This window comes from Mauremys mutica, chromosome 1 (assembly GCF_020497125.1).
Source record: "Mauremys mutica isolate MM-2020 ecotype Southern chromosome 1, ASM2049712v1, whole genome shotgun sequence".
Classification (NCBI taxonomy): Eukaryota; Metazoa; Chordata; order Testudines; family Geoemydidae; genus Mauremys; species Mauremys mutica.
Window position 1 is genome coordinate 327,625,651 of NC_059072.1, and position 13,101 is coordinate 327,638,751.

General features: G+C 40.7%; 1 protein-coding gene across 3 annotated transcripts in view; it reads right to left on the minus strand.

The window, feature by feature from the left end:
• Nucleotides 1-13,101, minus strand: part of CUL5 (cullin 5) — a 73,380-nt gene that overhangs the window by 24,944 nt on the left and 35,335 nt on the right. For all 3 annotated transcript variants that reach the window (XM_045018432.1, XM_045018442.1, XM_045018445.1), the window contains exons 5-9: nt 10,247-10,388; nt 9,618-9,763; nt 7,569-7,649; nt 5,906-5,999; nt 621-751 (exon numbers count right to left, since the gene is read on the minus strand). In XM_045018432.1, the coding sequence (XP_044874367.1) occupies nt 621-751; nt 5,906-5,999; nt 7,569-7,649; nt 9,618-9,763; nt 10,247-10,388 (594 nt within the window). The remainder of the gene's footprint in view (nt 1-620; nt 752-5,905; nt 6,000-7,568; nt 7,650-9,617; nt 9,764-10,246; nt 10,389-13,101) is intronic.

A 13,101-nucleotide genomic window follows, 5' to 3' on the forward strand; every position in this document is an offset into this window, starting at 1 on the left:
TCCTGTGCGGCTACAGCTATTTAAAAACAACCCCCACCATCAAGGATTTTTAAAAAAATCCTAAACTGAAAAATATATTTTGTCCTCTTGCTTGAAAAACAAACATTTCTGAGAAACTTCCACACAAAAAAATACCATTCCTCAGTTCAGAACAAGCATGCCAAATTTTAATCTCAAAAGGTAGCAAATCTCAAAGGTAATCTCAAAAAGTTATAAGTAATTGAAAAAAATCCTTTATAACTAAATTGCTAATACATCTAACTATAGGGATTGATATGCACTCCCTCTAATTTATCATCTGCACATTTTCTTTAAATTTCATGTTTTAATATATGGATCCAGTATTAGTAAGTTCAAACATGCAAGAGGATTCAGGTATAATTGTACAAAATTCCTTTTAGGATGTTTTAAATTCTGATCTCTTAAACAAAGAGAAAGTCAAAGTGTATGTTGACATATCTATTAAATTTAAAAAATATATGTTTACACTTACATGTAACATACCCAGTAATCCCACCCGGGGGGGGGGGGAGGGGGGATTTTTTGTTTTCCTTTGCAATTAGTTCTTGTTGACTATTGATATTCTTCCCCCCCCCCCGCCCCCAAGAGCATACACTTACAGTAGTAATAGTTTCAGCAGCTGCTACCATATCTGCTAGTCCAGCACTAACAATATGCTCTTCCAAGTCTTTTAACATGGGCTCTATTCCATTAGGAACTTTATCCATCAGTGAAAACATTAGATGCAACTCTGGAAAAAAAACACAAAATACTGATGAAACTACTAGTCACTCCACATGTAACAACCGGACAATGCTTTAAGTAAAAATTGTATATGTTCTGTTCATACTAATATCTCAAATAGGACATAAAAGTCACAAAAATAGTAGAGTAAGCGATCTCAACAATACATCCCCTCAAATGGTTTTATAGGTAATATTACTGAAACTTCTTCAAAATGTGAACTCCGCAAGGAAAGGATTCTTCTCTTTGAGAAGTTAGTAAAAATGCTTAGTAGAATGTTAGAGAATAAAAACTTTTCTGTATTCATCAGTAAAACAACTATAATAAAAAAAAATCACTGGCAACCAGGAATAAGTCAACATATATATATTATCCTCCCCTTCTTTCAGTGTTTGATTTATTTTCCTTTTTGCTAGATTACTTGTACGTATACACACACACAACCAAGTCCAAAGTAAATGCATCTCATAATCATAAGCAGTTCTTGTCCCACATCCCATTTTTGTGTCATCTTGTTCATGGAGAAGTAGTTTGGGGTACAACTAGAACCTCTTCTCCCACCTTCAATCACACATCCTCTCCAGTTGCTTCAACTTTCCTAGTAACAATGGATCTCAGAATTAGAAGCCTACATTCATGTAGGTGTGAAACTGACCAGGGATGCAAGACTGGGAACTGATATACAAGCAGGGTTGTATTGTTTTGGTTCTGCTGCTTGTTCCAAAAAAACATCTGTGGCCAAGGATTCTTTGGTCCCTTTTTTCTGAATCAATATCCTCTCTAGTTCTTCCTCCCCACTGCATCCACAAGGAGAGTAACAAAGGCATCTCCAACCTCTCTCTAGTTTTTTCCCTAACAATAACCTCCAAGACGTAGTAAATTACATCTGAGACTTTGAGAAAGTACATAGATAAATGTCAAAGAGATGCAAATATTAGCATTAAAACACTTTCAGACAACTGTTTCAAGTTTTTAATTTGTTTTGAGTTTACAAAGATTAACAACTTTGGCTTGACAAATAAAATTATTGTAAGTATAAAACTCCCTGTTTGCCCCCCACCCAGCTCCCCATCCCATACCCCTCAATTGTCCCCTATCCAGCTTAGGGTTACCATATGTCAAGTTCCCACAAAGAGGATACTGCCTCTGTGTGTGTGTGTGTGTGTGTGTGTGTGTGTGTGTGTGTGTACACGTGTGTGTGTGTGTACGTACGTACGTACGTACTGGGAGGAGGTATTTGGGAGGAGGTACCTGCAGCCTCACTCTTGAGTGAGGGACACAGTGCCAGCGTGTCAGTTAGCACCTCCCTGCAGGCTTCCCCCGACCCCAAAGCGGGGAGTCAGGGCCTGGCTCTGTCACCCTTCCTGGCCAGGCTCTGGGGCCCCGCATGGAGCAGGCAGCCCGGCCGAGAGGCAGTTGGCAGCTCTGCTTACCTGGTGGGCCGGGCAGCCCAGCTCCCTGCTTGCCCCACTCACTGAGCCTGAATGCCAGCACCAGCTCGTTCACTCACATGGCCCACTTGCCCCATCCCTGAGCTGCTGTCGGCGGGTGGAGGAAGGAGCTGTGGCTGCACAAGCAGCTGCCTGGGACACACTGCACCCCACAGCCTAGCCCAGCTGCCCACCCTTGCTGGGAGACGCTGCGCTGAGGAGCTGGCACTGCTCTGCACGGCTCCAGGCCTGGTCTACACTAGGCATTTAAACCGGTTTTAGGAGCGTAAAACCGATTTAACGCCACACCCGTCCACACTAAGAGGCCCTTTATATCGATATAAAGGGCTCTTTAAACCAGTTTCTGTACTCCTCCCTAACGAGAGGAGTAGCGCTAATATCGGTATTACCATATCGGATTGGGGTTAGTGTGGCCGCAGATCGACGGTATTGGCCTCCGGGCGGTATCCCACAGTGCGCCACTGACCGCTCTGGACAGCAATCTGAACTCGGATGCAGTGGCCAGGTAGACAGGAAAAGCCCCGCGAACTTTTGAATATTTCCTGTTTGCCCAGCGTGGAGCTCCGATCAGCACGTGTGGTGATGCAGTTAAAAATCAAAATAAAGAAAGAGCTCCCGCATGGACAATGCGGACGTGATCGCTGTAAGGGCAGGCAAATCTGTTCTATCAGCGCTCCGTTACAGAAGACGAAATTCAAAATCATTTTAAAAAAATCTCCAGACAGATGCCATAGCAGGGACTCAACGCACTGCTGCGTGACAAGCGTAACGGAAAGCCAAAGAATCAAATGGACGCTCATGGACTGGAGGACTCAAGCTATCCCACAGTTCCTGCAGTCTCTGAAAAGCATTTGCATTCTTGGCTGAGCTCCAAATGCTTCTAGGGTCAAAAACAGTGTCCGCGGTGGGTCAGGGCATAGCTCGGCAATTTACGCACCCCCCACCCACCCCCAGAAGTGAAAGGGAAAACAATCCTCTCTTGACTCTTTTACATGTCACCCTATCTTTACTGAATGCTGCAGATAGACGCGATGGTGCAGCACTCAACACCAACATCCTTGCTCCCCCCATGCTATGGATGGCTGATGGTACAATATGACTGGTATCCGTCCTCATCATCAGCCTATTGGCACATGGGGCAGTGCAAAAGGACTGGTAACCATGCTGACTAGCATCTGTTAGGTCGATCAAGGGCGCCTGGCCCTAATTTTTCCTGGTAGATGGTACAGTATGGCTGATAACCATCGTAATCACAGCAACAGGGGGCTGAGCTCCATCAGCCCCCACCCTTCATGTGTAAAGAAAAGATTCAATTGCCCCTGGACTAGCAGAGGGATGCTGGGCTCCTCTCCTACACACTCCTTACTGTCCTGTTTGGACTATCCTAGCAGCTGGAGGCTGCCTTCCACTCATATCTCACTAACAAGTCACTGTGTCTTATTCCTGCATTCTTTATTACTTCATCACACAAGTGGGGGGACAATGCTACGGTAGCCCAGGAAGGCTGAGGGAAGAACGGAATCAACAGGTGGGGTTGTTGCAGGAGCACCCCCTGTGAATAGCATACAGCTCATAATTTCTGCAGGATCTGACACAGAGCAGCTGTGCTCTCTGGTTCTATGATACAGTGGTTCTCTAGTACACTTGCCCATATTCTAGGCAGGACTGATTCTATTTTTAGATACTAAAAAGGAGGGATTGACTCAGGGAGTCATTCCCAATTTTGGCTTTTGCACCCCTGGCTAAGAGCAGCCAGGGGCACTTATGACAGCAACAGATGGTGCAGTGCAAAAGGACTGGTAACCACGATCATCTTTTTACCAATTTATGGCATGGTAGATGGTACAATATGGCTGGTAATCATCTCTGCTATCATGCAAAAGCAAAAGCATGCTGCTGTGTAGCGCTGCTGAATCGCCTCTGTGAGCGGCATCTAGTACACATATGGTGACAGTCACAAAAGGCTAAACAGGCTCCATGATTGCCATGCTATGGCATCTGCCAGGGCAATCCAGGGAAAAAAGGCACGAAATGCTTGTCTGCCGTTGCTTTCCCAGCGGAAGGAGTGACTGACGACATTTACCCAGAACCACCCGCGACAATGATTTTTGCCGCATCAGGCACTGGGATCTCAACCCGGAAATTCCAAGGGGCGGGGGAGGCTGCGGGAACTATGGGATAGCTACGGAATAGCTACCCACAGTGCAATGCTCCAGAAATCGACGCTAGCCTCGGACCGTGGACGCACACCACCGATTTAATGTTTTTAGTGTGGCCGCGCACACTCGATTTTATACAATGTGTTTTGTTAAACCGGTTTATGTAAATTCGGAATAATCCCGTAGACGTACCCTGAGTAACTAGCAAAGTTTCTAAGGAAAGTATCTTATCTGAAGTACTTCTATAGCTTTGGGTTCAAATAAACCTACTGTACTCCTTTGGGGACTGAAAGTTATACTGTAACAAGCAGACATGACCCATGCCTGCCGATTTGCAGGGAAGAGGGAGTGAGGGCAGTCAGTTTCAGCAGTGTTACTGAGCATGTTCAATCCTGTGAGTATGCTCAGTACAAGCCAAGCAGCAAACGGAGGGGGGGGAGGGGAGGAGGGAAGAGAGAGAGAAAAGAGGCATGACCCCACATTTCCCCCCTCCTCCCCCAAACACACACCCACCCACTCTCTGGTTAAAAGGTTTGGTACTTGGCTATACTCAGTCCTGGACTAGTGCCAAGAAAGTACTGCTAGACGGAGGGATCAGTCTGATGTAGTATAAAACATTCACTTCTACACCTGGCATTTCAGAACATATTTGATCTTAAGACTATCTGAAAGCTGAGAATCCCAGTTCTCACATGTGTATAGAAATGAAAACTTCATACAGTTACAAAAATTCAACAATTTGGTTGCAGGATCCTGTGCTTTTAAAAATAATCTCACTGATTTCCGGTCTTCTTTGTCAATTCCCCTACTTCATTTCTGACATTTTAGTAGCTAATATCTTGAATGGCCAGCAGATCAGCACCTTCACAAATCTTTCCTACTTGAATCACACCACTCTCTCAAAATCTCTATAAAGCAAACACTTCAAACCATCTTTTAAATGGCACACAGCATTAATCTTCAGCTCTTTCAGGTCTTGCGATATTGGCTGTGAAAACAGGTGAAAGACATGCAGAGGTACTTTATTCGCTGACCAGTACATTCTTCCAAATGTTGGTCCTGGACCGGAAATAGTAATTAAAACACCCAACTCTTTCCCTGCCTTCAAAAGCAGTATCTTGGTGAAGGAGAGAGACTCCCAGAGAGAGGTATTTTATTTTTAAAATTACTCAAGTTCAAGAGGATGCAATGCTCTGAAGAAGAGCCCCAAAGTTGATTAAAATTAGAGAAAACAGGTTCTTGCAAAAGAAAGAACAATAAATGGGTGTAAAAAAAGCCTTACTCACAATTAGCCTTTCACGAAAAGAAGAGTTATCCAGTCAAACTGGCATATTGAAGGTACAGAGTATAAACACATTTTAAAACATATTACCCTACAATGGCACATAGAAGCATCTGCTTTTTGTGGAATGAAAGGGCCTCATATGCAATAAAAAGAAACGTCGCTGCCTCAGTTACAAAATGGTAATCAGATACATTTATCAAGAATTTTTTTTTTTAAAGCTAGCTGACTGTGAGATCATGCTGCAATATTTTTTAAGCTTCACTTACTTTCTGTTTCATTTCGTTTGATCATGCCTTGGCATTCAGCTAAAATAGTTTCTTTAAATGATGTCACCAGAGCATTCACACAGCACTCCATAAGCTGAAATGTATTAAGAAATATAGTTAGCTTACTACAATCCTTTGAGCCCCAGTTTGTTCCCTCTCTCTCAAGTTCATGTTCAATATAAATACTAGCCTCTCCTCATGCACTACAGCTCAGTAAAATGTTTCATGCTCATAGGCTGTACTTAATACATAAATTATGACACCACGAAACAAAGTCTATACTTCAGTTCATAGGTGTTTTTCCTTTAAAGCATGTAGCATGGGAAATGCAGTAGTTTCTCTCATAAAAGAGTGAACAGTTTAATATTTCTGAGGCCTCTTCCTCACAAGGGAGTATCAGTTCTGGAACAGTAACTACCCTACTTAGTTTCCAAATGCATTTCCAACAGCCAAGAATAGTTCATTCCTGTGTACCCTACCTGACCTGACTTAGTTTGCTTTGAACAAGAGCCTAATGACAATTCTAGCACAGAAATTACTTCTACACTCAAGAGATTGGCAGATGAGACAATTTTATACACTGCTTACCATTCACCTTAGCTAGGGATGCCCCACTTTTGATGTAATGCAGAATGCGGCAAACCAATCCTGACCACTACAGATCTTAGGGCGTTTGTTTAAAATAGTCTTGTGTCCTGAACAAAATTTCAGCACAGGCAACTACAAATTGCTTCTTGCTGCACTTAAATCTCTCCCTGGAGTTTCACTGATAAAGTATTTTTCACTTTCCTTCTTAAGCTGTTTGGTGAGCATTGGTAAACCATTGATGTACTTCACACCAGAGATAGTTACATTTCAGTTATGGAGGGAGCAAATTTAGTCATTTACCAGTTGTGAAGTGTTTGGGGATTTTCGTGTGATAAACAGTGAACTTTTCCAGATATTGTTACCTGGCACTGAATAACCTTTTACCTCCTAGGACTGCCTACTGTGAGGGAAAATTTAGCAGGCCCTGAGTTTGGTCTAGCTTGCTTACAGCCCTTGAACTAAGATCCTGCTTGTTTCTGTGCACAAGGGGCAGAAGGAGTCAGAGTGGAAAAAATCCCCAAAACAGAACAATTTGTAATAGCCAAAGCTTAGGAAATATATAACAGCAATAGCACTGTTTGCAAAGTCAAACCGCAAACGAACCAGACTGTGAACAAGAGGGTTATTGTTCTTTTTTGCTTTTGACCTGTATTAATTTTGCAATATATTCCAAATAAGGTACACCTCTACCCTAATAGAACGCGACTCGATCTAACACGAATTCAGATATAACGTGGTAAAGCTGCAGGGAGCCCGGGGCCCTTTAAAGAGCCACCCGAGCCCCACTGCTTTACCGCGTTATATCCGAATTTGTGTGGAGCCCTGGGCCCTTTAAATCACCACCTGTGCCCCGCTGCCAGAGCTCTGGCGGTGATTTAAAGGGCCCGGGGCTCCCCACAGCAGCTGGATAAAAATAAAAATAAGGCTTCTAGTAGGTCAGATCTTCTGACTGCAATTATGTATTAAAATAAAAATGCAAGACAAATTATGATAAAAACTGACATCAGAACCCTTTACTACTATTGAAATACTGCACATGATTTTACTACATATACAACTAAGTTTTTAAACTTACCGCTTCTACAGAGTTACATTCGCGCCTTGTCTCTAGATACCTTAACGCTCTTTTCTCTTCTTCCTTTAATTTAGCGTCTGCCTGTGCAGAAGCGGAACAACAATCATTTTAAGTACTAACAACAACAGAACAGTTATCATATGACTATCTTTATACTAGGGCTGTCGATCAATCGCAGTTAACTCACATGATTAACTCAAAAAAATTAATAGTGATTAATCACACTGTTAAACAACAGAATACCAATTGAAATTTATTAAATATTTTTGGATGTTTTTCCTCATTTTCAAATATATTGATTTCTATTACAATGCAGAATACGAAGTGTACAGTGCTCACTGTACATTATTTTTTATTACAAATATTTGCACGGTAAAAATGATAAACAAAAGAAATAGTATTTTTCAATTCACCTCCTACAAGTACTGTAGTGCAATCTCTTTATTGTGAAAGTGCAACTTACAAATGTAGGTTTCTTTTGTTACAGAACTCAAAAACAAAACAATGCAAAACTTTAGAGCCTACAAGTCCACTCAGTCCTACTTCTTGTTCAGCCAATTGCTAAGACAAACAAGTTTGTTTACATTTCCGGGAGATACTGCTGTCTGCTCCTTACAATGTCACATGAAAGTGAGAACAGGCGTTCGCTTGCAACTTTTGTAGCCAGCATTGCAAGGTATTTATGTGCCAGATATGCTAAACATTTGTATGCCCCTTCATGCTTCAGCCACCATTCCAGAGGACATGCTTCCATGTTGCTGATGCTCGTTAAAAAAAATACGTTAATTAAATTTGTGACTGAACTCGTTGGGGAAGAACTGTATGTTTCCTGTTCTGTTTTACCCGCATTCTGCCATATATTTCATGCTATAGCAGTCTCGAATGATGACCCAGCAAATGTTCATTTTAATAACATTTAACAGCAGATTTGACAAAATGCAAAGAAGGTACCAATGTGAGATTTCTAAAAATAGCTATGGCACTCGACGCAAGGTTTAAGAATCTGAAGCAGCTCATTTGTAAATAAGTCCAAAATCTGAGAGGGACGAGGTGTGGAACACGCTTTCAGAAGTCTTAAAAGAGCAACACTCAGATGCAGAAACTACAGAACCCGAACCACCAAAAAAGATGGTTTGGGCAAGATATCACATTGTGTAAAGAATTTGCGCCATTCTACTATGTATGCTTTTAGTAAAGCTGTATCATCTTGATGACTCAGTACTCTCTGGAAGAAAAGAGCAGCTCATTTGTAAATAAGTCCAAAATCTGAGACGGACGAGGTGTGGAACACGCTTTCAGAAGTCTTAAAAGAGCAACACTCAGATGCAGAAACTACAGAACCCGAACCACCAAAAAAGAAAATCAACCTTCTGCTGTTGGCATCTGATGAAAATGAACATGCGTCAGTCCGCACTGCTTTGGATCGTTATCAAGCGGAACCCGTTATCAAGCAGAACCCATCATCAGCATGGAAGCATGTCCTCTGGAATGGTGGTTGAAGCAGGAATGGGCATATGAATCTTTAGCACATCTGGCATGTAAATATCTTGCGACGCTGGCAACAACAGTGCCAAGCGAATGCCTGTTCTCACTTTCAGGTGACACTGTGAACAAGAAGCGGGCAGCAGCATCTCCTGCAAATGTAAACAAAACTTGTTTGTCTGTGCGATTGGCTGAACAAGAAATAGGACTGAGTGGACTTGTGGGCGCTAAAGTTTTACATGGTTTGGTTTTTAAATGCAGTTACCTTTTTGTACATAATTCTACATTTGTAAGTTCAACTTTCATGATAAAGAGACTGCACTACAGTACTTTTATTAGGTAACTGAAAAATAACTATTTCCTTCGTTTTTTACAGTGCGAATATTTGTAATAAAAATAAATATAAAGCGAGCACTGTACACTTTGTATTCTGTGTTGTAATTGAAATCAATATATTTGAAAATGTAGAAAACACCCAAAAATATTTAAATAAATGCTATTCTATTATTGTTTAATCACGTGATTAATTTTTTTTTAAATTGTTTGACAGCCCTACTTTATACTTACATATTTCATATAATTCTGTACTCCATTTTGTTGTAAATAAGAAGGGGCTTGTGTTCTATAAAATCTCTCTGTTGAATCCAAATATGCCTTCTCAAAGTTATCCCGATAAATCTGAAGTTTATCTTCAGGATTAGAACAAAGGTTAACTGTAAAGAGAAAAAGTTAGATCTTATTCTAGTTTTCAGTGTTCGCATTTGACTAAAAACCAATTATTTCTCTTGCTAAATTTTTCTTTTGAAGATACTGAGGTATGTCTACTCAGCAAAGAAAAACCTGCAGCTGACCCATGCCAGCCAATTCTGGCTCAGGTAGACTTCCAGGCTCAAGCTGGAGCCCAAGCTCTAGGACAGGGACTGCACTGCCAGGTGTCACATTCAAAGGGCTAAAACTATTATTTAAAATGTACATTTCAATTTTGCAGAAATTGGTGAGCAGGCTCCTCACCTGCCAGTGAAAAGTTTATTACTTGCCATTGGCAAGTGCATTTACCCCACCGATAATCAAGACAAAAACATTATAATGATCATTCCAACCATACCCCTTTTGTCAACATCTAGTTGAAGGCATGTTATGAACGTTTGTGAACTAGAAAGGAAGATGAGGCTGAGATCACACTGTATAAGACATACCATATGATTCTCTAACTCCAATAACAAGTTGAGAGTCAAAAGCTTCTCCTAGTCTTTCGGCATGGACCAGCTTCATTGCACTGTCCTGAAGTCGATTCTTTATATTTGAAAATATCGACTCATTCCAAGTATCTAGCATGAGCTAAATAACAAGGAAGAAAAAAAAAGTCAGTTAGAAAAGGATGAGCAGAACTTCAAATTAAGGGCATATCTACATGAGCACTTACTGCACAGCAATCTGGGATGTAAATCTGGAGAACACAAGCATGCCATGCACTAATTGTCTTTGTGAACCCTGCTAACGTGCACTCAAAGTTCTTTAAGGCCTGGTCTACACTAGCGTAGTTGAAGTCGAACTACCTTAGTTTGAACTTCTTATCTGTCCAGACACTGCGGGATCGAAGTCCGCGGCTCCCCCGTCGACTCCGCCACTGCCGTTCGCGGTGATGGAGTTCCGGAGTCGACGGGAGCGCGTTCGGAGTTCGAACTATCGCGTCTAGATTAGATGCGATAGTTCGAACTCCGAGAAGTTGAATGCTATGCGTCGACCCGGCAGGTAAGTATAGACCTACCTTAAGTGTGCACTGACATACTAAAGGATGTAACAGGTCTCCCAATACAAAGGAGTTAACCTTGGAGCTAAATGTCGAATAGTGGTCCAGCAGTTGGCAGACCCAAAGGCTTTCATAGAAAAATTATGATAAAATAGCAATTAGTAAGTGAGCAAAGGGTATACAAAAAAAGGAAATAATTGTTGGATTGCCTGAGATTTTCATGACAGTTAGATTAAGCTATTAGCATCCAATGTCATGTGATCACTTGTTTCTGTGAGTACAATGTGAAAATAATCAACGAGTTACATAGACATTGCAATGAACAGTTCAGTCAATGCTGTAGTCCCCATTTAAGAAGAGTTACTGCTAGATAAGGGTCTCACTACTTTTACTGGATGACTGTCGCTTCATCTGGTTCTGGTAAGCAGCAAGACCTCTTAAGATTTTGGTGCAAACCTCAAGGTCAGACCAATGTGTTGCATCTGAACAACACTGAAAGCTCCCTGGTGGAAGTCATATTTGCACAGAGTCAAGCACTGCCAGCCGCTCAATAATTCTACAACTAAGAAGCATATATGTAAATGGCATATTGGTCATTTTAAAGTTAAACTGTCTGTAATAACCTTTCCTTATAAATCCTGGTATTCTTCTTTCTGCCACACAGAATACCTACAATTTCATATTTTAAGCTCTGGCTTTGTTAATGTATAGTATCTCCGTGTTTTATATTAATGCTATGGTCTCAAGCTTTTAAGTGCATCAACTGCTTACTTGAGATTCCAGTTTTGTTTTTCACTGTCATCGCTGTAAAAGATATTGAATCAACTTTGTTTTTGAAGGATGATTGTAAAAGGTCTTATCTTTCAGTGATTCCAATAGTGATTTCTAGGAGCCTACTTTTTTGGCAAATTTGGTAAAGATAAAAATTTCCATTCTGTGCATCATAAAATTTACTATAGTGGGTCTCTAATGAAATGAAGATGAGTGTTTGGAAAAGTTAACGAGCATAAAGACACCCTTTAGCCTGAGCTGCTCCATGAAACCAAACTCTGCCCTGACTTCAGTGTTTTATTCTTAAACGTGCTAGACTCAGGCATGTTGGAACTGAATTAATGCTCAGAAGAGAGCAGGTAATTTTTGAGTGTCATTAAAATAAAGATTTCAGAGTAGCAGACACGTTAGTCTGTATCCGCAAAAAGAACAGGAGTACTTGTGGCACCTTAGAGACTAACAAATTTATTTCAGCATAAGCTTTTGTGGGCTACAGCTCACTTCTTATAAAGACTTTTCTTAAGTTGTGTTTCTTTTGTTTAGTTCTCCTTTCATATTTAAAAGAATTTAAAATGAAGATGTCAGTAAGTGTATACATTACAATTGCTTTTCTTTTAAAATTTCACTTCAGAGTAGGTAGGTGAAATACTTAACTTTGTATTTTGATGTACAAAGATTTATTCAAGAACAACTTGTGAGCTTTAACATGATACTGTGACGGTCACCTCTTGGAACGGGAGAGGAATCTCACACTCAAAATGAATAAATGCTCATTTTTTAACACCTGGAAGCCAGCAAAGCTAAGGATTCTCAACGTGAGCTCATCACTCTGTCCTAACAACCAACTCTAAAGGATTTATAGTAATGGTAAGATATACAGTAGGTATACCACTTATCTGAGATTTTAGCGACACATGTCCAACCAAACATTTAATTTAAAAGCCACAGGAGAGTGAAATTTTTGGGCTGCTACTCAAAACAAAATGGTTAATTTTTTAGAGGTCTAAAATGCATTATCATAATTCAAGCATTTCAAAAAGCAGTCTTCCAACTTACAATTTTCAAAGCAACAATAATATTGGCTCAGAGATTTATCGATAATGGAGATGAGGAAGAGGTGTTTCTTTTCAGCAAAGACTGTTTTTCAATATTTTTAGCTATCCACCTTGATACACTTTTTAAATTGCATGAAAACAATCAATAGGCATTCCAGGGAAACAAGTTAATAGATGCTTAGAAAACATGATCAGCATTATCTTGAGCAACAACAACAAAAAAGCAGATATAATCAGTGCATGCCCCCAGCCTCTGTTACTTTACACTAATGATCTCCTCCATTCAGTTGCCAGATCAGTTCCCTTTTGTAATTCTGTGCAGTTTTTGTATCTGATGGTCACATAAATTCCATGCTATTTAAAAGTATAAATTCCCTTCCTTCCCAAAGAGTAGGGAAGTGTCCTATATGGAGCAGGAGGGATTGCCCTTGAATAGCCCCATTAAGTGCCCTCAGTTACAGCTATCTGGCTCCTT